The sequence below is a fragment of the Pleurodeles waltl genome, chromosome 8 (genome assembly GCF_031143425.1).
Source record: "Pleurodeles waltl isolate 20211129_DDA chromosome 8, aPleWal1.hap1.20221129, whole genome shotgun sequence".
Classification (NCBI taxonomy): domain Eukaryota; kingdom Metazoa; phylum Chordata; class Amphibia; order Caudata; family Salamandridae; genus Pleurodeles; species Pleurodeles waltl.
In genome coordinates this window covers 562,138,030-562,163,761 of record NC_090447.1, presented here as the reverse complement: position 1 = coordinate 562,163,761, position 25,732 = coordinate 562,138,030, and the positions used below count along the sequence as shown (strand labels likewise).

The following is a 25,732-nucleotide window of genomic DNA, read 5'->3' as shown; positions in this document are numbered from 1 at the left end:
ACTGTCATTTACCATGGTCGCATATATTACTTTTTTTCACGGAAAGAGCTCTGACAGGCTAGTCTTAATCTTAGCTTCTCTAATACTTTCTATGATGTGCAACGCAGGGGGGTTCTAAAATGAAGCCTATATTTACTTTTTGGAGAGTTGTGCCCTACCTGGGCTAAATACTGGTCCCAAATGACACCTGCCTAGCCATCCTGCACGACATATAAAAATACCACAATGGAGAAGATAGTTTGCAACACCACTTGCAGCTGTGAAATGATTTAATATAAGAAAATTGCTGTCCCCAGTATCTCCATCTAAGGGAGACTAGCTCTGGTAAATACAAATCATGACAGACCACAACAGCAAGACTCAATGACTAGGTGATAATTTTTGATAACATCTTGGGACATCTTCTGACACCCGCAGGAACTTGAACATTTTCTTGCTATATGAAACCTGAAAGCGATGCTGCCTGCCGATCTCTATTGCTTTTCTCTACTTTAGCTACTCAAGCTCAAAGACGGTAAATCCCTAATGTCTCAAACATATCCAGAATGAGATATAATTATTGATACTTAAGATAATGTCAGGGGGAAAGTAATGTAAATATAGCAACGCCTAGCACAACTTGATCCTACATCAACGTCTTTATCTCCTTCCGTATTTTTGAAATGCTTCATACAACCCTACTCTCTTTCACCCAATCTCAAGTGAAGGAGAGTATGCCAGAGATAAGACCACATATCATACCTGCTTACAAATGTTGTTTATTTGATCTGTTTTCAAAGTCCAGGAGAATCACTATCAGACAGTCATAAATGTAGGGATCTCTGATCCTGATATGCTGATGTAGTCCGTTACTGTGCTACTTTTTTTTTGTACAGTATGTAAATACTTTATTGTATGATTAATTACAATCTTCACAATAATAATACAAGCATTATAATGTAATAAGAAATCCCTTACAAATGTGAGATGGTTAACATTACATTCACTTAAATACAGAGAATGAAAAGGGGGTAAAGTACAAAATTAGTTCTAAGGTATTGGTGTTATAGCAGCATGTCAGGTTTGACCACTTTATCTGTAACACTTAGTACAAAGTAAGGGAGTAACAAAAAGAAGGTTAAATCTAGAATGCAAGCGTTATGACTATGTTTCAAGATCAAGCCCACATCTGTTTCATGTCACTTTGTACAGGTCTGGTTCTGGAAATGGCTTCTCTGAAGTGTCACCCCAAAACGGTTTGCTTTCCTCCTCTTCTTTTTGTGACCTCAACTGTGCTGGCTTTAGACTCTGCACACTTTACCACTGCTAACCAGTGGTGCTCTCTCCCTAAAAACATGGTAACCTTGGCTCATACGAAATTGGCATATTTATTTAATTTACTTGTAAGTCCCCAGTAGAGTGCAATACATGTGCCCAGGGCCTGTAAATGAAATGCTACTAGTGGGTCTGCAGCACTATTTGTGCCACCCACATAAGTAGCCCCTTAACCATGTCTCAGGCCTGCCACTGCAAAGCCTGTGTGTGCAGTTTCACTGTCATTTCGACTTGCCATTTAAAAGTACTTGCCAAGCCTTAAACTCCTCTTTTCTACTTGTAAGTCACAACTAGGGTAGGCCCTAGGCAACCCATAGGACAGGGTGCTATGTAGTTAAAAGGCAGGACATGTACATATGTGTTTTTTTATTTCCTGGTAGTGGGAAACTCCTAAATTCATTTTCCATTAATGTGAGGCCTGGTCCTTTCATAGACTAGCATTATGACTGCCCTCATATTTTTGAGTGGTAGATTCGGATCTGAAAGGGGTAACCAGGTCATATTTAGTATGGCCAGAATGGTAAAAGAAAATCCTGCTTATTGTTGAAGTTGGATTTTATATTACTATTTTTGAAATGCCACTTTAAGAACGTGCGCATTTCTCTGCACTTAAAAACCATCTGTGCCTTACAGCCTGTCTCCAATCAACGTTTGGGTTGGGCTGGTTGACAGCTCCTTTGTGCATTTCACCCAGACAACCACAAATACAGGACACTCAGTCACACCTGCTCTCATCTGCATATTGAATGGGTCTTCCTGGGCTGGAAGGGTGGAGGGCCTGACACTTACATTACAAAGGACAGTAGCCTACCCTCACACAATGGACTGCTAAACCCCCTACTGTGACCCTGGCAGACAGGACCACACTGAAAGGGGAACTTGTGCACTTCAAAACCACTCTTTAAAGTCTCCCGCACTTCAAAGGCATTTCTTTGTAGATAAACTGGGTCTCTGGCCCCACCAACTCAGACACTTCTGGACCTACACCTGCACCCGGTCAAGAGGAACTGCCTGGCTGCCTAAAGGACTCATCTGGACTGCTTTGCTGAGAAGGACTGCTGCCCTGCTGGCCTCTGACTTTGCTGAGAAGGACTTTGTCTTCCCTGAAAGTGCTCTCCAAGGGCTTGAATTGAGCTTGCCTCCTGTTTTCTGAGGTCTCAGGGCCAAAAAGACTTCATCTCTTCATGAAACTCCTTCTGCGTTGAAAATCGATGCACCACCTGCCGGAATCAACGCAAAGCCTGCATTGCGACTGAGAAATCTCCACATAGCCGACCGGAACGACACAGCCCGACTTCTCGAGTGAAAATTCGACGCAATGCCTGCCCTGTGATGGAAAAATCATTGCAATTGTCCCTCCATGAAATGACTTCAGAGAACAAGGACTCACCTGTGGCATAACGGTTAAGGTCACAGACCCTCACATTGAAAGTTGAGGATTCTAGTCCAGGTGTGTCGGTGGTCATTTTCTTACTTTAATTTGTTTTCAATCTTGAAAGGTTTAAGGTTCATAATGAAAGGCGATCACACTCTTTTTATTTGACAAACATGTTTGTTTTTAATTTCTCAAGAAATATCTCATTCTAAATAATTCACCAAAGGCTAAAAAATTGTCTCACTCTGTCTCATTCTCTCTCTCTCTCGCCCTCAATTTTTCTTTTTAAATCTTTCACCCACTCACACACACACACCCCAGGGGTGTGGAATTTATTAAAATATCTACTTGTCCAGGGGACAGGTTGCTTCTCAAATCTACTTGTCCTGTAAAAAGATCTACTTGTCCCTTTGGTGCCATGTAGTGTGGCGACAAATTATGGCAGCAATCTCATTATGTAAGAGCTCTGATAATAGCCTCTCTGATTATGCCAGGGCTACTACCATAGTAGGGCTTGAATACTTGCAGTTTCAATCCCTACTGTAGCAATTCCTTATTTTGCCACCTTTCTGCAGATCTGCATACTGGGGCTGGAGGAAGCAGTAAACAATAGTTCCAGGACTGGAATGCCTTTGAGTCTGCAAACCTAATAACCTGCATGTTTTAAAGATTTTCACCAGCTTCTCTCTAATATTTTCCCATAATAAGAAAGGTTGGACATTTACTCCTGACAATGGCAGAATTAGAACTTCTTCCAGGGTTGGGAAGAAAGTGGCTGGAGGGAAAATGAACTTGCAAATGCTCAATAGATTTTCACATGAGCAAATCTACACATGCGTATTTACCCATGCTAAAATACAGTTCACAAATATTTTATAGGGGTACGACATATACCATGGGTGCACTTTTGTGACTTTCTTTAAGAATTTGGGGCCACATGTAGGTAGGTTCAGATTTGCGACCTGCAAATTGCGAGTCAGAGCGACTCGCAATTTGCGAGTCGCAAATCCGAATGTAGGATGGTGTCCCTGACATCATCTGCGATTCGCAAGGGCTTCACAAATGCCCACCTCATGAATAATCATGAGGTGGGTCGCAATTTGCGACCTCCTTGCGAATGGCGGCCCTCACAGGGATGGTGGCCTGCTGGAGACAGCAGACCACCATGTCTGTGACTGGTTTTTAATAAAGCAGTTTTCATTTTTTTTGTAATGCAGCCCGTTTTTCTTAAAGGAAAACGAGATGCATTACAAAAACGAAAAATAAAACGTTTTTGTTTCATTGTTTACAGTGACATTCACAATGGGGAAGGGGTCCCATGGGACCCCTTCCCTTTTGCGAAAGTGTTAGCAGCCATTTGAAATGGGTGCAAACTGCGATTGGTTTGCGCCCGCGTTCGCGGTCACAAAACAATCCTACATTGCAGTGCGAGTCGCAATTAGGAAGGGAACACCCCTTCCTAATTGAGAGTCGCAAACCCGTTTTGTGATTCGGTAACCAGGTTACCGAATCGCAAAACTGGGTTTGTGCATCGCAATGTGCTTTTTGCACATCGCAAACAGCGAAAGTCGCTGTTTGCGACATGCAAAAAGCTACCTACATGTGGGACTTGGTCCCTAATTAGGTCTGGTGTTAACAAAGACATTTTGTTTTCATTAAACTTCAATTTCTCTCTCTTTCGGCTGGCTTTACTGTGAGTGATCGCATTCTGCTCTTCCACAAGGAGCATATTGGCACACAAAGTAGTTTTGTTCAGTGTCAGGAACTACAGTGGCAATCAGTGACTTAACGAAACTGGAGGGTGCCCCTTTGCAAAGAACATGGAGGAGCCCCCTCTCCAGACTCACTCAGGGCAGGTGCTGTGCTGAAGGGGCCCCCTGGAGGGCAGCTGCGGGGCCTTTGTTATGCCACTGGTGTCAACGTGTGCTTTTAGAGTTCAAAAACGTTTTTTTTTTTTTTTTTTTGCCAGTGTTTGTTACAATGTTGAGGGCCTGGTAGCTCCCACAACAACAAAGTGTTACAAAAGCCATGTCAAAACAAGACACACATTGATGAAACTAAAAGACTTATAAAAATATGTCAGATCAGTTGGCTTTGTCAGTGTTTGTTTATTTTCATGCTTCCCATAATCGTGTTGAAAATGGTTACACTGATTTTCCATTAGAAATATTTTTGGGAAATACTAGCATGCATCAACACATTTTACTAAATGGCACTTCATTTGCATCTAATCAGAGAGCATTCTGGGAGCATTATACTTAGCCTCATAGCCTAAACTTTCCAAACATGTGTATACACGTTTTTTTTTTTTGTACTGGAACCAACGTCAGTAGTGCAGTGTGACCGTAAAACATTTATTTACAGCACTCACCCTAATAATGAAGGCTTTCAAATAATGAACCATAAATACAAGTTCAAACAGCATTATCTTTTGGAAACACATTACCTCCATTGTAGAGAGTTCCACTCTCTGTAAACAGGCAGCCAAAGGGTTTGTGCTGCAGAGGGTTGGGCCTACTTGTCCCAGGACAAAGTAAACATAAAAAGTTGTTGTCCTTGACCCTAAACAAGATGTCCAGACACTGATGCACCCACTCACACAGCCACTCTCACCCCAAGAGACAGCCTCTCACACCCACAGAAAGTCAGCGACCAACTCCTGCCGCGGGCTGTGCGCAGCGTGGGGTTGAGCAGTTAGGGGGTTGGCTGCAGGGTCTGGCCGCAGGTGGTGGTTGGATTGACGTAAAGTAATGAAAATTACATTACATGAAAAAAAAAAACATAGAAATTCACTGAAAAAAACAAAGATTACAGGAACGTTATAGTTAGGAAATAGATTTTTTTTTTTAAATAGAAATTGACTTAAAAAAAAAAAATCAAAGGTTTCAGGGACATTATAGTGAGGCTTACATTTTAAAAGTACCAAATCATAGAACTTCACCAGTTATAGTTAGAGTTATCACAAGTAACTATAATTCATGCCCTAAGGTAAATACAACTTGCGCCCTCGCAATGCACTGCTAATTACCACACAAATTAAGGCACTCATTACATCATTATGTCACTGTATCACCTGCAGTAAAATTATTGATCTAATAACTGTGCGTTGCGAGGACACGAGTTATAGTTACCTTAGAGAACAAGCTATAGCTACTTGTGGTAACTAACTATAACTGGTGAATTTCTATGGTTTGGTACGTTTAAAATGTGAGCCTAACTATACCGTTCTTGTAACCTTTGTTTTTTTAAGTGAATTTCTATGGCTTTTTAAATTCTATTTCCTAACTATAAATTCCCCGTAACCTATGTTTTCTTCGGTATATATATAATTGTCTTCTTCTTTCCAGGATAAGTCCAGCAACACAAAGAAAGCGGATTAAACTAGTGTGCAAGAACATGGGCATAGCGCACTCATGGGAGGTCCATAGGCTCCTGAGGTGTGACACGAATGAGCAGATTGTGTTGGACACTTCTATGTTCCTTCTCTGTGCCTAGAGACTTGGAATCAACAAGATAGCCCCTGAGGGTTAAACGCCAGGTGGGAGTTGGTCCTCTCCCCCAAACTGAAGCATTGCTTGTCATGTCTCTTTAAGCCCTCTACAGTCTTTGCTATTATCCCTGCCATCCCAAAGTGGAGTTTACCTAATCCCACTCTTGAATTGCAAATGTTTTAGATTGATAGGTTTTAAATGCGGAGTACCTTATCTGACGATCTTATCAAACTTGCGACGGCAGGACAAGTGGCAGAGATTCTGCCATGTGATGACAAACTGCCTGAGCAAAAGAACAAACACTGTAAGTCCACGACACCTGCGGCCGCTTCTTCTTGGTCACCAGAACAACATTCGTTTTTTTCACCAACATATATTCAAATTGGTCTCCTGCATCTTATATGACTGTGCTTTGGCTTCAGATTGCAGTAATTGATTTTCCCTTTGTATGATTATACAGGGGTGTGGAATTTATTAAAATATCTACTTGTCCAGGGGCCAGGTTGCTTCTCAGATCTACTTGTCCTGTAAAAAGATCTACTTGTCCCTTTGGTGCCATGTAGTGTGGCGCCAAATTATGGCAGCAATCTCATTATGTAAGAGCTCTGATAATAGCCTCTCTGATTATGCCAGGGCTACTACCATAGTAGGGCTTGAATACTTACAGTTTCAGTCCCTACTGTAGCAATTTCCTTATTTTGCCACCTTTCTGCAGATCTGCATACTGGGGCTGGAGGAAGCAGTAAGCAATAGTTCCAGGGCTGGAATGCCTTTGAGTCTGCAAACCTACTAACCTGCATGTTTTAAAGATTTTCACCAGCTTCTCTCTAATATTTTCCCATAATAAGAAACGTTGGACATTTACTCCTGACAATGGCAGAATTAGAACTTCTTCCAGGGTTGGGAAGAAAGTGGCTGGAGGGAAAATGAACTTGCAAATGCGCAATAGATTTTCACATGAGCAAATCTACACATGCGTATTTACCCATGCGAAAATACAGTTCACAAATATTTTATAGGGGTACGACATATACCATGGGTGCACTTTTGTGACTTTCTTTTAGAATTTGGGGCCACATGTAGGTAGGTTCAGATTTGCGACCCGCAATTTGCGAGTCGCAAATCCGAATGTAGGATGGTGTCCCCGACACCATCTGTGATTCGCAAGGGCTTCGCAAATGCCCACCTCATGAATAATCATGAGGTGGGTCGCAATTTGCGACCCCCTTGCGAATGGGGGCCCTCACAGGGATGGTGGCCTGCTGGAGACAGCAGACCACCATGTCTGTGACTGCTTTTCAATAAAGCAGTTTTTTTTTTTTTTTTTTTTGTAATGCAGCCCGTTTTCCTTAAAGGAAAACGAGATGCATTACAAAAACGAAAAATGAAACGGCAGGACCACTGCCTGCTCTGAAAAAATGTTTACAGTGACATTCACAATGGGGAAAGTGTTAGCACCCATTTGAAATGGGTGCAAACTGCGATTGGTTTGCGCCCGCAAAACAATCCTACATTGCACTGCGAGTCGCTATTAGGAAGGGAACACCCCTTCCTAATTGCGAGTCGCAAAACTGGGTTTGTGCATCGCAATGTGCTTTTTGCACGTCGCAAACAGCGAAAGTCGCTGTTTGCGACATGCAAAAAGCTACCAACATGTGGGTCTTGGTCCCTAATTAGGTCTGGTGTTAAAGAAATTTTGTTTTCATTAAACTTCTATTTCTCTCTCTTTCGGCTGGCTTTACTGTGAGTGATCATATTCTACTCTTCCACAAGGAGCATATTGGCACACAAAGTAGTTTTGTTCAGTGTCAGGAACTACAGTGGTAATCAGTGACGTAACGAAACTGGAGGGTGCCCCTTTGCAAAGAACATGGAGGAGCCCCCTCTCCAGACTCAATCAGGGCAGGTGCTGTGCTGAAGGGGCTCCCTGGAGGGCAGCTGCGGGGCCTTTGTTATGCCACTGGTTCACTTAGAGTTCAAAAACATTTGGGTTTTTTTTTGCCAGTGTTTGTTACAATGTTGAGGGCCTGGTAGCTCCCACAACAATAAAGTGTTACAAAAGCCATGTCAAAACAAGACACGCATTGATGAAACTAAAAGACTTATAAAAATATGTCAGATCAGTTGGCTTTGTCAGTGTTTATTTTCATGCTTCCCATAATCGTGTTGAAAATGGTTACACTGATTTTCCATGAGAAATATTTTTGGGAAATACTAGCATGCATCAAACATTTTACTAAATTACACTTCATTTGCATCTAATCAGAGAGCATTCTGGGAGCATTATACTTAGCCTCATAGCCTAAACTTTTCAAACATGTGTATACACTTTTTTTTTTTTTTGTACTGGAACCAACGTCAGTAGTGAAGTGTGACCTTAAAACATTTATTTACAGCACTCACCCTAATAACGAAGGCTTTCAAATAATGAACCATAAATACAAGTTCGAACAGCATTATCTTTTGGCAACGCATTACCTCAACTGTAGAGAGTTCCACTTCTGTAAACAGGCAGCCAAAGGGTTTGTGCTGCAGAGGGTTGGGCCTACTTGTCCCAAGGACAAAGTAAACATAAAAAGTTGTAGCCCTTGACCCCAAAGAAGATGTCCCGGGTGTCGGGCGATAGGAATTCCACATCCCTGTTATAGCAACAACACCCACTGAAAGACATGTGTATATGTTTTTAATGAGCGATTGGCCGTGACATATTATGACGATTTTGTTTTAGATTTTATCATAGGACATGTGTAGGAGGCTGGCCTGGCTTGTAGTGGGTACCAAGGGGTACTTACACTCTGTACCAGGTCCAGTTATCCCTTATTAGTGTAGAAGAGGTGTTTCTAGCAGCTTAGGCTGATAGAAGGTAGCTATAGCAAAGCAGCTTAGGCTGAACTAGGAGACATGCAAAGCTCCTACTATACCACTGGTGTCATATGCACAATATCATAAGAAAACACAATACACAGATATACTAAAAATAAAGGTACTTTATTTTTATGACAATATGCCAAAAGTATCTCAGTGAGTACCCTCAGTATGAGGATGCGAAATATACACAAGATATATGTACACAATACCAAATATATGCAGTAATAGCAAAAGGAAGTAATGCAAGCAATGTAAAGTTACAGTAGATTGCAATAGGAGCACATAGGTATAGGGGCAACACAAACCATATACTCCAAAAGTGGAATGCGAACCATGAATGGACCCCAAACCTATATGAGCTTGTAGAGGGTCGCTGGGACTGTAAGAAAACAGTGAGGGTTAGGAAAAATAGCCCACCCCAAGACCCTGAAAAGTAGGTGTAAAGTGCACCTATAACCCCCAGAGAGCACAGAAGTCGTGATAGGGGGTTTCTGCAAGGAAGACCAACACCAGCAAAGCAACAACAGTGGATTTCCGGACCTGAGTACCTGTGAAACAAGGGGACCAAGTCCAAGAGTCGCGACAAGGTCGAGAGTGGGCAGATGCTTAGGAAATGCCAGCTGAGGGTGAAAAGAAGCTGCCACGGGATGGTAGAAGCTGTGGATTCTGCAAGAACGAAGAGGACTAGGAACTTCCCCTTTGGAGGATGGATGTCCCACGTCGCGAAGAAGCGTGCAGAGGTGTTCCCACGCAGAAAGAACGCAAACAAGCCTTGCTAGCTGCAAGGGTCGCGGTTGGGGTTTTTGGATGCTGCTGTGGCCCAGGAGGGACCAGGATGTCGCCACTTGGATGAAGAGACAGAGGGGGTGCCCAGCAAGTCGGGGAGCCCTCACAGAAGCAGGTAGCACCCGCAGAAGTACCGAAACAGGCACTTGGAAGAGGAGTGAACCGGAGTCCACCCGAAGACACAAAAGGGAGTCCCACGATGCCGGAGGACAACTCAGAAGGTTGCGCACTGCAGGTTAGAGTGTCGGGGACCCAGGCTTGGCTGTGCACGAAGGAAATCCTGCTAGAGTGCACAGGATCCGGAGCAGCTGCAAATCACGCGGTACCCAGCAATGCAGTCTAGCGTGGGGAGGCAAGGACTTACCTCCACCAAACTTGGACTGAAGAGTCACTGGACTGTGGGAGTCACTTGGAGAGAGTTGCTGAGTTCCAGGGACCACGCTCGTCATGCTGAGAGGGGACCCAGAGGACCGGTGATGCAGTCTTTTGTTGCCTGCGGTTGCAAGGGGAAGATTCCGTCGACCCACGGGAGATTTCTTCAGAGCTCCTGGTGCAAGAAGGAGGCACGCTACCCCCAGAGCATGCACCACCAGGAAACAGGCGAGAAAGCCAGCAGGATGAAGCGATACAAGGTTGCAGTAGACGTCTTTGCTACTTTGTTGCAGTTTTGCAGGCGTCCTGAGCAGTCAGCGGTCGATCCTTTGGCAGAAGGTGAAGAGAGAAGTGCAGAGGAACTCTGGTGAGCTCTTGCATTCGGTATCTGAAGAATTCCCCAAAGCAGAGACCCTAAATAGCCAGAAAAGGAGGTTTGGCTACCTAGGAAGGAGGATAGGCTAGTAACATAGGTAAGAGCCTATCAGAAGGAGTCTCTGACGTCACCTGCTGGCCCTGGCCACTCAGAGCAGTCCAGTGTGCCAGCACACCTCTGAATCCAAGATGGCAGCGGTCTGGGGCACGCTGGAGGAGCTCTGGGCACCTCCCCTGGGAGTTGCAGGTCAGGGGAGTGATCACTCCCCTTTCCTTTGTCCAGTTTCGTGCCAGAGCAGGGCTGGGGGATCCCTGAAGCGGTGTAGACTAGCTTATGTCAAAGCATTTCCAGAGGCTGGGGGAGGCTACTCCTCCCCAGCCCTGACACCTTTTTCCAAAGGGAGAGGGTGTAACACCCTTGCTCTGAGGAAGTCCTTTGTTCTGCCTTCCTGGGCCAGGCCTGGCTGGACCCCAGGAGGGCAGAAACCTGTCTGAGGGGTTGGCAGCAGCTACAGTGAAACCCCGGGAAAGGCAGTTTGGCAGTACCCGGGTCTGTGCTAGAGACTCGGGGGGTCATGGAATTGTCTCCCCAATGCTAGAATGGCGTTGGGGTGACAATTCCATGATCTTAGACATGTTACATGGCCATGTTCGGAGTTACCATTGTGACGCTATACATAGGTAGTGACCTATGTATAGTGCACGTGTGAAATGGTGTCCCCGCACTCACAAAGTCCGGGGAATTTGCCCTGAACGATGTGGGGGCACCTTGGCTAGTGTCAGGGTGCCCACACACTAAGTAACTTAGCACCCAACCTTCACCAGGTGAAGGTTAGACATATATGTGACTTATAAGTTACTTAAGTGCAGTGGTAAATGGCTGTGAAATAACGTGGACGTTTTTTCACTCAGGCTGGAGTGGCAGGCCTGTGTAAGAATTGTCCGAGCTCCCTATGGGTGGCAAAAGAAATGCTGCAGCCCATAGGGATCTCCTGGAACCCCAATACCCTGGGTACCTCAGTACCATATACTAAGGATTTATAAGGGTGTTCCAGTATGCCAATGTGAATTGGTGAAATTGGTCACTAGCCTGTTAATGACAATTTAGAAAGCAGAGAGAGCGTAACCACTGAGGTTCTGGTTAGCAGAGCCTAAGTGAGACAGTTAGGCATCACACAGGGAACACATACATATAGGCCACAAACTTATGAGCACTGGGGTCCTGGCTAGCAGGGTCCCAGTGACACATAATAAACATACTGAAAACATAGTGTTTTCACTATGAGCACTGGGCCCTGGCTAGCAGGATCCCAGTGAGACAGTGAAAACACCCTGACATATACTCACAAACAGGCCGAAAGTGGGGGTAACAAGGCTAGAAAGAGGCTACTTTCTCACAACATGGCAGACCGATGTAAGTTTTTGACTAAGGTCTTCTCTTGCTTCTTTATTCAGTACTACACGAAGTTAGAGAAACACTGTTTAGAATTCCCTCTTAAGTCACTCTAAGATCCCTTCCTCAGAGATCAGTGGGTTGTTGTTTTATCTTCCATCAAGAACAATCTAGAGACTCTATTCATTCTCCCGTAAATTAAGCAAAAGAGGAAAAAAACCTCGACACACATTCTGCTAAACCATTTTGCCCCACTGATTGGTTTAATATAAAAGTCGTCGAATAATAAACCAATCCCATTTACAAATTCGTATGAACGACAGATATTTTTATATCAAGGAGAGACGATAATAAGGTCCTTGCTTTTAGGACACGAACTTGAAAAGACGTACGGCTACAAAGAAGAAACAGGTATAAATAATCAGGCTTGGTACCTCGATCTTTTCCGGCACTGTTGAGAGAACGGCAGCGGCTAGAGATCCGGCGGAGGCTCCGGCAAATGCCTTTATAACTTTGAGCATGCTCTGCCCATGGCTACAGAGAGCCGATGCTGCCCCCAAGTGGTAGATACCCAGAAAGCCGCAGCCAGCAAAAGACAAATTTAGATGCTTCATGCTCGCCCCTGAAATGAGTAGCAAGAAAATTAGAAATATGCTGCTGAGTGACTCCCTTCAAACCAACAGCCAAAACAACGAGTACACGCTGTTGCTTGAGAGCTTCACATTTCATGCATGGGCTATTGGTATATTTTACTTTTGTAGATGCGTTCAAACACAACTATGATACATTATTAAACTTAAAGATATCGTAACACGATTTTCCATACCGATTCTCGTTTTATTAACAATTACACGTCTCAAATAATTTTACTTTTGCAGATTACTGCAGAGGTAGAGAGCAATGCAAAGCTTCGGGGCGTTTCTAGCTCGGTTTGTGGAGAACTGCATCCTTATCGCGATGTGATCAAACGGCTAAATTATTGCTTTCCTATGTAATTACTAGAGGCCGCCGTTCTATGTGTATGGAGAGTGCACATCCCACGACACGCCAGAATCAAATCTATCCTTTCTGCGCTGTAATTATTGAAAATGGAAATGGGAACATATAGCCATCGGAATTCAGTAAGGCCGACACGTGGAAGATATAGGAGGGAATGGTGCAAGTTAAATGAACAGAAAAAATAGAGACTGTGACTAGCGGTAAGTAATGCACAGTTAAATTGTGAAAAAACATTAGCAGTATTGTAAACGCTAATCACGAAATAGCATATTTTTAAAGAAAAAAAACAGACGCGCCACTGAATTACAAATAATGTCATACATGTTAGAGTGAACAGAGGGGATCCAATTTACGCAATCAGCATAACCCACATAATTGGAAAACATGGAACTCACGCTTTAAATGGTTTCTCCAGAGAACATTTTCCCAAAGGACTCTCACTTTCAATTAAAAAGGAGAGCTGCAGAGCGAGGAGACAGAAAATTAATAGCTAGCAATTCAAATCACTGTTTAAAACATTGCCTGTGTTCATTTTGCGAGCAGAATCTGTACTTCATTTCCAGCAGCAGTATTGTAAAAGCATTAGTGAACTTTTTTATTAAAATTAAGAATAAATGTTCCGAAAACCTTAAGCAAAATCAAACACTAATGTTGAACACCTTAACAACTAACAAAACAAACACTGGCTTTGCCAATGTGTTATAGCCATGTTGTACACCAGCGTGGCTGCTGTTCAGCACGGCTAAAGGTTAGTGACATTGAGGAGAATTGCGAAGAGTGGAGTAGAGAGGCGAAGAGTGTCATAAAATGTTTGGGAGTCTCGAGAAGTGTAACAGAGTGCAGGGGCATTGAGTGACATATTGTGTTGTGAAAAGGCTTAGCGTGTAGTAGTGTGGTAGAGTGGAGTAGCGTGGTAGAGTGGAGTAGAGTCACAGAATGGAGTGGCTTGTAATAGAGTAGAGGAGAGTGGCCTAGAGTGAAGTGGTGCAGAGTGGAGTGGTGTATAGTGGCACAGGGTGGAGTAGAGTAGTGAAGAGCGGAATGTTGTGGAGTGTCATGGACTGGAGTGTCGTGGAGTATTGAGGAGTGGAGTAAAGTGTGCAGACGTAGAGTGCAACAAAGCGTTGTTGAGTGGAGCATCAGGGTGGAGCAGAGCAGTGTTATGGAGTGGCGTAGAGTATAACAGAGTAGTAGAAAGCAGTAGAGTCATATAATGGAGTTGCACAGAGTGGAATGGCGAGTAGAGTGGTTTAGAGTGGAGTAAAGTACAGTGACAGACTGGTGGGGCGTAAAGTGGAGGGGTACAGATTTAAGGGGCATAGAGTGGAATAAAGTGTCTGAGTGGAGTGGTATAGTGTACAGAGGTATACTGGAAATATACAGCAAAGGAGGACCACATTATGCAGCAAGATTGACTAAATTATGCAATAAGAAAAGCCAAATTATGAGGCATAATGTGGCACATTTTGTGATAGTACTACATTAAACAAACACATAGGAACTAACAGAGTTCGACAGAGTGACTTATTGAACAATGAATAAAGTTTGCATTGACAACTGCAGTAAAAAAATTGTCCTCCATTTTGTACATATGTTATGCATTGCTTAAATTTAGTTCCTCCATCTCACTAAGGCCCTCATTACAAGTCTGGCGGTCTTAAGACTGCCATGGTCATGGCCAAGGTGGTGCCGCATGCATTACGACTCCCCAATTTTTATGGAAAGGCTGGCGGAATGGAGGTGTCGGGGCCCCTGCATTGCCCAGGCACTTGGCATGGGCAGTGCAGAGGACCCCATTGACAGCCCCATCACGCTTTCCACTGCTCTGGCAGTGGAAAGCGCAGCGGGTGTTGCTGCACCCACTGCACCGCCACATTGTCGCCAGCTCGATTACAAGCCAGCGTCAATGTTAAGGACCTGTTTCCTGCTAGGCTGGAGGGCGGAAACACTGTTTCTGCCTGCCGGCCCAGTGGGAAACTAGTAATAGGGCCGGCGGTGTCCTGGCTGCACTGGTGGTACAAGTTTGGCAGAATAATGGCCTATTTCTTTCGTCTGTGTCACCCTGATGAGATTGCATTGGTTGCTTTGTCTGTCATCCTTCATCCTCACTATCAGAAACCAACCCTTCACTGCTTGGTTATCCCCCTTTCTGCTTCTTCTTGGTTTTCTTCTCATCTATGAAGTGGTTTATTTTCTGCAGCTATTTTTTTTAGCAGAATAGAAATTACCAAGCACCTAGTCCAGACCTCTACTCTACACTTCACCATTATCTTCTACTATTTGTTTCTTTGGCTTTCATGAGCAATTCCATACAGAAGATACATAAGTCTATTTCTCTTTGCTTAGCTGCACATACACATTACATGCTCACCTTTCTTCTTATCTATCTGCCATCGAAAAGACTGTCATCTCGTTTTCCATACTTGAATACTGGAAAACAAAATGTTTTTCTTTCCTTCTGCTGATTTACAATTTTTTTTTTGCTTCCAATCTCAACCTTTTTTTCTTTTTGGTTTCCCTCTCTCCACCTTCTATTGTTCCTACAGAGAGTGCTTAAATTGGTAGTGTAATCCTTTATACTGATTTTACCTTTCATAAACAAACGACTTTAGATTTACATACATGTCGCTTTCAATTGCATACAATTATGAAAATCTGTGTTTTTTTTTCCTTTCCCACCTGCTACACTTCTTATTCAATGTCTCATGCTGCCGTCCCTTGACTACTGTTCACCTTATTTAGGTCTTCGACTGCGTGCTTTACTTCCACTTCAGCCTAACCCACATGCTTCTGCTTGCATTTTATTTGGGCTCAGGAGTACTGGTCATATTGTACTTATCTACTTAATTGGCATTTGTTGCATGTTTCAGTTTTGTTTTTCAATTTCATGAATTTTGTATTGTAGTAAAATGTACTGAAAGTCCTACTCCTTCCATTCTCATTCATTTACTTCTTTCTCGTTAACCTACCGGACATTGACGCTCTAACGTCAAGGTTTCCTAATTTGTAATCTGCGTTCCTGTACCCCTCCTGTTTCAAGTCATTTGTGTTTCTGGGCTTTACATTTTGGAATGACTTCTATTCTCCGTTAGACTTTCCTCAGCACTGCCAGTGTTTAACATTTCTGTCCAATAATATTTACTGAGCTATTCCTTTTATATAGTTTCGGTGCATGCATTCTGACCTGCTTGAGTTTCATGGCTTATTTAAATCATTTTAACAGACATCATGCATAGGACTTGTTGGTAACAATACTTCAGATTGCACACACACAAATATTCCTCACAAAGTAAAGAACTGATGTTAAAAATGCAGTGCTCCTAGAGGAGTTTATAATGCACACTGAAAGTTGGTGTCTATAAAGTAAACTACCTATTTGATAACTTCATGAGCAAATACATTTGTTGGAAAGCATGGATGGTAATCGGAAATGGTAAAACAATTATTAAATGTTAACTAGGCAATTATGTGTTTCATGAGACAATACATCAGTTAATTAATCACCTGTAGTATGATGAATTCATGATGACTAAATAATTTACGAAATCATTAATTAGTTAGAAATAAGTCTGCTGTTGAGGCAATATGCAAAGCAAGTTAACTTCTTGGATAATCTCTTTCAGTGTTAACTGTGCTGCGTTGTTGTGAGGTGGTCATATTTAAGGAAGCTGAATCTGTGATTAAAATGTAAAAAAAATAACAATAGTAACAATGAAGGCAAAGGGGTAAGTATTACTAAAGAGCCCACCAACCAGAAGCTGTAGAATGCCAAGATTTCCAATGAAGAGACACTCTTGGGATAAGATTCACTACTGCTAGATGAAGACACACCGCAGTAGTCCATAAAGTCAATTTCTTGGTATACTGTATCAATTAAAGTTCAAAACACACATCTATACGCAGTAGAAGTTTTATTCATCCAATGCATCATGAATCCAATGAACATCAGCGGACGTGTTTTGTCAACAAAACTTTCTCAAGGCTGTAAGATGAACATACAGAAGGGAATGCAGTCAGATTAAAAAAATATTAAAAAAGATAAATAAAAAAATATCAATCTATGTATTTTCTATTCATTTGTTGTGGTTAAGGTTCTGGTCTAACATGGAAACCCCTTTGTTGTATCTCTCAGCTACACATGCTGCATACGCTTGTTCTGCTTTCCTACTTATCTCATATCAGAGCTTACAGAACCTCTCTGGAATGCACTTCTGAGTTCAAAGAAGACCTTTATTGTTGTTAATTCTTCCCCACCCACAAGTTCTTGAGAGACGAATTAATAGATTTCAAGCACAAAAGTAGTCGCAGCAAGAAAACAAAATATATCACAGTACTTCTCAGTTGCAATGTACACAGCAGGTATATATGATATGATTCATTAGCAAAGCATAAAAATCAAATTCATCACCGTTTGAGCAAGGCGACAGGGCCTACATATTCAGCTTCATCTTTCTGGGGTCTGCAAGTTGATGACTCCGGTCAACTGCGAGAAAGAGATTATCTACCCAAACGGGAGACTGGCAACTGGCGCCTAGTTCCAGCCTGAAGTCAAGCAGATTCGAATCTAACTCACTGTAGCCCCGAGTCATCCTTACAAAAGCGTGCCCCCTCCTCTCAAACTCGGGAAAACTACACAAGCCTTTGGAGACTGGCCAGATCTCCTAGACTTCTCCTCTTCCCAAGCCTGAGCAGAAAGGAAAACACCAAATGTACTCTCTCTTATCAGGTCCAGTCTGGTGTGAAGAAAACAGCTTGGTTCATCTTGTGGAAAAACATAGCTTGGAAAAATACAGCTTGGATTCTCAACTGCAATGTCTAACTCCACGTTAAAGCCAATAGGCAGCTAACCTTAATATCAAATGTAATGTCTAATGTCTTGTCAAAGCCAATAGGCAGCAAAGCTGAATACAGAATGTAATGTCTAATATCATGTCAAAGCCAATAGGCAGCTAAACTGAATACAGCATGTCAAAGCCAACAGGCAGAATACAGAATGTAATGGCTAATGCAATGTCAAAGCCAATAGGAAGCTAAACTGAATACAGCATGTCAAAGCCAATAGGCAGAATACAGAATGTAATGGCTAATGCAATGTCAAAGCCAATAGGCAGCTAAACTGAATAAAACATATAGGCCCTCATTACATCTTTGGCGGGCGGCGGAGGCCGCCCGCCAAAGTTGCGCGTCGTGAATACCGCACCGCGGTCGGAAGACCGCGGCGGGTATTCAGAGTTTTCCCCTGGGCTGGCGGGCGGCCGCCGAAAGGCCGCCCGCCAGCCCAGGGGAAAACGACCTTCCCACCATGAAGCCGGCTCGTAATCGAGCCGGCGGAGTGGGAAGGTGCGACGGGTGCTACTGCACCCGTCGCGTATTTCACTGTCTGCTATGCAGACAGTGAAATACATTTTGGGGCCCTCTTACGGGGGCCCCTGCAGTGCCCATGCCGTTGGCATGGGCACTGCAGGGGCCCCGCGACTCCCCCTCCCGCCATCCGGTTCCCGGCGGGAGAACCGCCAGGAACTGGATGGCGGGAGGGGGAGTCGGAATCCCCAAGCCGGCGCAGCATGGAGGATTCCTTGGGGGCAGCGGGAAACCGGCGGGAGACCACCGGTTTCCCTTCTCTGACCGCGGCTAAGCCGCCGCGGTCAGAATGCCCCGCGGGGCACCGCCGGCCTGTCGGCGGTGCTCCCGCGTGCCGCGGCCCTGGCGGTTCTATACCGCCAGGGTCGTAATGAGGGCCATAATGTGCTACTGGTGAACACTGAGCAACTAATATGCGCAGTGGTGAAACACAAAGTCATTGGTCAAACACAATTAATAGCATCACAGGCCTTAACACTTGCTAATTTCGATCACACTAAAGGTTGGTCTATGATTTTGCGTGTTCTTTAAAACATTCCAATATGGTGCCTCTGCCCTCGGTCTCCTATACCTTCTGCTTTCTTGAGTCCTTTTTCTACCGCCGTGACATCTGTATTTAAATAGGACAAAATGGCGGTACCCGTAGGACCTGTTTACTTACTTACTTCTCATTTACTTACGATTAATCTTTTATCCCAGAATAAACCACTCACCCTCGCCCAGTGTTCTTTTCTAGACACTTGATTGCAGGCTTTTCGTCTTTTTGTTTTTTATTTTTCCTGATATGGTAGTATTACGAGTTACTTTACAGTACAATTGTGCACACTAGAGGTGTATGGTAACTACAATGTACTTCCTTATTTATATTTAGTCTTTCTGCATGTTTTCACTTTAGATTGGAATCATTGGCCCACGACATGTCTCCTCATGACGCATGCTTTTAGACACATTTCTACTTTGTATGTACTCATACAGGAGAATCTTATAATCCCTGATATTTCTTACAGATGACCTCCTCCTAATAGTTGTTTATGCGTGTTTTATGATTACGTTTGATTTTGGACACTCTTTCTGTAATCTATAAATAATTTTCTTATTGTATAACTTATTCTCCCCCGTTTTTCCCTGAGATCAAGGGATTAATTACACCCTTATAACGGTATTTGCCTTTTTTGGTTGTGATAATTTTTCCCCATGTAGGCTTATCAGGGCCGTATCCACCGTAAATACTCATTTACTATTCAGTATTTGGCACAACAACCCAGTATTCTTGCTTTTTATTGATGTTGTTCATCTCGCAACAGTTCTGGGAAATTACATTGTACATAAACTTTTGGTACGTCTTAATTTTTTCACATATTACTCATTCTTTTCTTATTTCACCTTTCCACTATTTGGTTGCTGCTTTGTTTCAGATGGGTTACGGGCCCATCCATTCGAGACACTTTCACTTACCTTTTTTGTATATGAGCTTCTAAAAAAAATTTAATGAGCGGTTTCCAGCGTGTATATGATACACCACTATTGATATGCATGAAACTATGAGCTCTGTTCTCCTTTGCATGGCATTATGACCATTATGGCTTGGAGAGACGTATGTACTCTTTTGTACCCGCTGGTCATTTTCTGGTCTTAATTTGTGCACACTCGATTGCAAAATGCACACGGGCCTTGATGTGTATCGGAGCAACAATCAGATTCCCTGTCATCGTCAATTTATCTGACTGCATTCCCTTCTGTATTTCCACTTTACAGCCTTGAGAAAGTCTTGTTGACGAAACACGTGTCGGCTGATGTTCATTACTAATTAATGAAGAATATTATGAACACACATAATCACTTTATTTTCTTGGTTTCATCCTAATACGATCAGATGTTCTATTTCCTGTGATCACAGCTGTAGTCTTCTTTGTTCCAAAACGTTGACTCACTTCAATCTCGCCTCACAATGTAACACTCCTAATATTCCACCATTTTCCATCTGACAATCTCACCATATTCCCTTTGGCTTCAAGCACTTCTTTGGGATCCGACCATTTACAAAATCCTTTCTTAAACATATCTCCTGCACGTACTCAAACACACATTCCTTTTTCACATCATCGTCTCCTTTGTAACAATTTTTCATTATGTCTTTGCACGTACTGATTTTGGTACTTCCTAACTTTTTTCTTTCATTACTCCTCCCATCAGCCTTTGTCAACTTATCCTCTCCATCGAAGCAGGCACCGCCACTGTGCATGGCACTCCACCTTTCATCAACATGAAAGGGGTTTCCCCAGTCACAGAATGTGGTGTGACTCTATAATCCCATAACATATCCTTCACTTGCTTCCTCCATCATAGGTATACACTCTCCTAACATCCTGTTAAAGCGCTCTACCAAACCATTTCCCTGGGGATGATAGACAGCTGTCTTGTGATGCCTAATACCCCACTTGCTGAGAAATTACTCAAATTTCTTGGAAGCAAATTGGGGACCACTGTCAGACAGAAAAATACTTGGACATCCTTCCCTTTAAAAAAAAAGAATATTTTCACAAAATGCAATCACGGTGGATAACTTTACATCCCTCATGAACGCTACCTCAGGCCGCTTAAAATGGTAATTCATCATTACTACCGCAAACCTGTCATTAGTACCTAAACGCTCGAAAGGGCCACAAATGTTTATGGCTACTTTCTCCCACGCACAATCAGGAAATGGAATGGAATTCAAAGGTGTGTCCTATATCGTGTGAGATTTGTTGCAATACGGACATTGCTGGAAAGTGGATTATTGGTAAGGGCAAGTAAGTACCTACACTTAGCAATAGTCCACTAACCCCTACTTAGGTCCAGTTAGGTATCAATAAATTACACCCAGGTCAACCCTTGGTAGCTTGGCAAGGAGTGAGAAGCCTGAACTTAGGAGACAAGTATGTAAAGCATTTAAAAATCACACAATAGTAAATAAGTAAAACACAAAACAGAATAAACATCTAACACCAGTTAAAGAAAATAGATTATATGTTTATATTTAAAATGACACCAAAATGATTATAATCGGACAAGGGGAGCCAGAGATAAGAAGTTTTAAGGAATTAATGTTTTCTAGCACATAGAAACTAAAAGTACCAATCTGGTCACCTGGTCGCACTAGACCGGGGCAAAGTCAAAGTTTGAGGTCGACTGTGATGGAGCCCTGCTCGGCTACAGCAAGCAGGAGGCCTCAGTCGAAAGTTTACCTTCGGACTTAGGGGGTCATTCCTACCCTGGCGGTCTGAGACCGCCAGGGTAGGGGACCGCGGATGCACCGCCAACAGGCTGGCGGTGCATCCAGGCCCATTCTGACCGCGGCGGTAAAGCCGCGGTCAGAAAAGGGAAACCGGCGGTTTCCCGACGGTTTTCCCCTGGCCTGCAGAATCCCCCATAGCGGTGCTGCAGGCAGCGCCGCCATGGGGATTCTGACCCCCTTCCCACCAGCCTGGTTCTGGCGGTTTCGACCGCCAGAACCAGGCTGGCGGGAACGGGTGTCGTGGGGCCCCTGGGGGCCCCTGCAGTGCCCATGCCAATGGCATGGGCACTGCAGGGGCCCCCTAACAGGGCCCCGCATTGATTTCCAGTGTTTGCATAGCAGACACTGGAAATCGCGACGGGTGCAACTGCACCTGTCGCACAAAAGCAACTCCGCCGGCTCCATTCGGAGCCGGCTTCATCGTTGCTGTGGGTTTCCCGCTGGGCGGGCAGGCGGCCTTTTGGCGGTCGCCCGCCCGCCCAGCGGGAAAGGCAGAATGACCGCCGCGGTCTTTTGACCACGGTACGGTCTTCTGGCGGTTCCCGCCTGGCGGGCGGCGACCGCCGCCCGCCAAACTAGGAATCACCACCTTAGTCTTTTTCTTGAAGATTTTCTTCAGCCAGACGTAGTCACCAATCCGATCCGACCTCTCTGGAGCCCTCTTTGGATACGTGTAGCAGGAGACCTCGGTGAAGAATTCTACCTTCAAACTTAAACGATTTTTCAGGATGGAAATCTTCATCCTGGCCAAAGATGAATCATGATCCGATGTCCCTGGAGCCCTCCTCGGATACGCTGCGCGGGAAGTCCCGGTCAATTTTTTAAGCTTGAACTTTGTCACTTTTTTGGAGCTTTTTCCTTCCGAGGGGGGGGGGGTTGACCTTCCACAGCATGCCAATTTCGATATAAGGTCGTTGGATCACTTTTCCAGGAGCCCCCAGTGAAATCCTGGCAGTCTGGGGCACCAGAGCTTTCCAGCGGGACAAACCTGCAAGTCAGTCCGGGTGGTGGTTTAGGTAAGCCGGCTTGACTCACCACGGCAAGTTGTTCCCTTTATGTAACTTTTTTCCAAAAGTTCTCCAAACGTCTGGGTCTTCTTTTTGAAGGTCCTTTAGGAGTCCACAAATCACCCCAAGGTTCCCGAAGCTCTGAGTTGCTCCTTGAGGGTTAGGACTCCAACTCTCAGAATGCACCTGGCTCAAATCCAAAAATGACCATTAGCCACTGGTCAGCTGGTCAGTTCCTTCAGGTTGTGATGCAGGGGGCACTGGTTAGCTACTTTCCACCTGTGGCAAGCAGAGAGTCCCTTCTTGAACCAGTTGAAGGCAGGCAAAGTCCTTTTAGTGGTGAAGCCCAAGTGTGCAGCTGGTGCAGTCCTTCAGAGTGCGGTGTCCAGGTGTAAGACAGCGGTTCAGCAGGGAAGTTCTTCTTCTTGTCTTGTTCCTGGTACGGATCTGAGGTGTGGGTGCAGCTCTGCCAAATTTATTCTTGATCCTGGGAGAAAAAGCAGTGGGGCAACAATCCAATCACAGGTAGGCCACGACCCTCTTGGATGACCGCTTCCTGGAAAGTGTGGCAAAAATCAATCCCAGGGAGCAACATTCCTTAAAAAGCTAAAATGGCAGAAACTGAATTTTGGAGGTTAGGTCTGGCTGAGCCCACCCATTGGTGTGGCTAAACGTCCTTAACACACCCCTCTCCTAATATAATCAAGAGGGCACCTGGTTGTCTGGGTTTTCAGGAAAATGGGAGGTCCTGAGCTGCTCCAAATGTCCTTCTCTCTTTGGAGACAAGCCTGCCTGCCCCCCCCCCCCACACAATCCTGTTGCACCATCTGCTGAAGCAGATCTTATCACCCAGACACTGCCTTTGTGTTCAGCCCAGGCCACTTCACACCTCATCAAGGCAGACTGGCCAGGCTGCCAAAGGCTGGCCAATCAGAATAGGGCACTACAGAGCTGAACCTAGTAACTTTTAGGAAGAGTTCGAAAACTCTTTCTAAGTGAAAATTATATTAAATTTAACAGTGGTAAGTTGTTGTATTTATGATAACATTACGTCTGATACCAAACTTGACAGGTCTAGCTCCTTTAGAGACTTTATTAATTAAAATAAAGTCTCCCAATTTTAGCCTGTGGAGCCTATTCAATACAATTAGGGAAAACGAATTGGACTATTTTATCTCACCAGGGCCTATAAAACATGTGTTATAATGTCCCTGCTTATAGTTACACTGCACCCAACTCTGGGAGTACCTATGGCACTCCTTAGGGGTGACTTATATGCAATAAATAAGGTAGTTTAAGACAATGGAAGTGCCTTTAATTCCAAAGACAAATTTGCATGTTACTTTAATTTTAAATCAGCCAGCAAGGCAGGCCTGCCTTTAAATTGACCCGGAGCACCTCCGCAGTGCACCTATGGGGCACTACCTATGCTGGGGTCCCTAAATCTACATGCCTTACCATCTACTAGGGACTTATAGGTAGGTTGATACTGTCAATGATAATTAGCATAATTTGCATACTCAATTTACTCAGAGCACAGGCCCTGGGACTGGTTAGCAGTACCCAGGGTATCATCAGAGTTAGGAAAACACCAGCAAGAAGTGAAAAACGGGGGTAAAAAGTTAGGGGGCTTCTGAAATCAGCCCAGTATTCTCACACACATGAAATGCAGTTCCTGACAAATTGTTCAATTTGAAGATCCACACTTGGCCTCCAGAAGTCAATCCAAGCTTTTCGCTTCATAGCTGACATCCCACCATGCCCCACATGTAGCAACTCCATTAGCCTTTGACGTAAACTGTTGGGTACCACTGATCTTTCACACCTCCTCATTATACCATCAGTGACAGATAATTTATCCAACACATTTTTTAAATGTTCTGACACCTTCCAACCATGCTTAGATAATAACGCCTTTGCCAGCAAACCCAGCTCTGAATCTGGTGATACTGCTGGTTTCCACTCCTCCTCACTGATGGCACCATCTCTCACCTCAGCTATTTCTGCCTCCATCCATTCTTCAGCTTCGGGACACTCCTCCCCAACCAAGGGTAACCTTGACAAACAATCAGCATTAATATTCTTTGTTCCCGGCATGAACTTGATGGTAAATGTAAACTCCTGAAGCCAATAAATCCACTTAGCTATGCGCGGAGTGGCTCTACTAGCTCCCTTCATAGAAAACAAATCAACTAAAAGCTTGTGGTTGGTATGCAATTCAAATTCCATTCCCCATACAAAAGTTCTAAAATGTTGTGTACCCCACCAACAAGCCAATTCTTCTTTTTCTACGGCAGAGTATGTGCTTTCAGCACATTTGAGTGTACGAGAAGCAAATGCCGCAGCTCTTTCCCGACCATCACGATTCTGCATTAAGTCTGTCCCCAGACCATAATTGCTGGCATCTGTTATGATCACTATTTCACCAGCTGGATCAAAAGGTTCCAACACTTCTTAACAGCGTCAAACGCCAGTTGACATTCCTCTGTCTATTCAAATCTTCTTCCCTTTTTCACATGTGCTCGCAATAAATGTACCTGTTAAAAAAAAAGAAATGGCCTACAAACTTCGAGTAATAACACAACATCATGCTATTTTTCATTTTTCCACACATTAATACATAGTCTTGGAAAATTAGCACATTCATTAGACTCTGCAATGTTCTCTTGATTACTCTTTGGAAAACTGCTGAAGCCCCTTCTGGAGTTCCAAAAGATGTGAGATGCCTGAAGTTTGGATGCAGCTGTATCTGATGATAAGCATTCGATAAATCCAAAGTAGAGAAACATCCAGCATTCCTCACAGACATCAACATCTCATTTAAGCAAGGAAGAGGATGCCGGTCCATCAGTATACACTCTTTCATATCTCGCAAGTCCCCACACATAAGAATCTTGCCATCAGCATTCTTCGCTAGAACTATAGGACTCAGCCACTCAGAGGCCTTAATAGGCTCAATTACACCATCATCACATAAACATTTCAATTCCTCCTTCAATTTTCCACGCAACACCAATGAAACATTTCGTACTTTATGTACTTTTAGTGTCACATCCTTTTTTAAAACAATTTTGTGTTCGAACTTTTTTAAGCCACCCAATTTTTGGGCAACCA

At 43.8% G+C, this 25,732-nt stretch overlaps 1 protein-coding gene across 4 annotated transcripts in view; it reads right to left on the bottom strand.

Annotated features, from left to right (window-relative positions):
* The window catches only part of PNPLA4 (patatin like phospholipase domain containing 4), a 318,980-nt gene that overhangs the window by 225,154 nt on the left and 68,094 nt on the right, over positions 1 to 25,732 (bottom strand). For 2 of the 4 annotated variants that reach the window (XM_069204621.1, XM_069204619.1), the window contains exons 2-3: positions 13,369 to 13,433; positions 12,409 to 12,596 (exon numbers count right to left, since the gene is read on the bottom strand). The exons of 1 other annotated variant lie outside the window; for it this stretch is intronic. In XM_069204621.1, coding sequence (XP_069060722.1) covers positions 12,409 to 12,588 — 180 coding nt within the window. In that variant the 5' untranslated portion in view covers positions 12,589 to 12,596; positions 13,369 to 13,433. The remainder of the gene's footprint in view (positions 1 to 12,408; positions 12,597 to 13,368; positions 13,434 to 25,732) is intronic. One more of the 4 variants, XM_069204620.1, reaches the window with a different exon arrangement.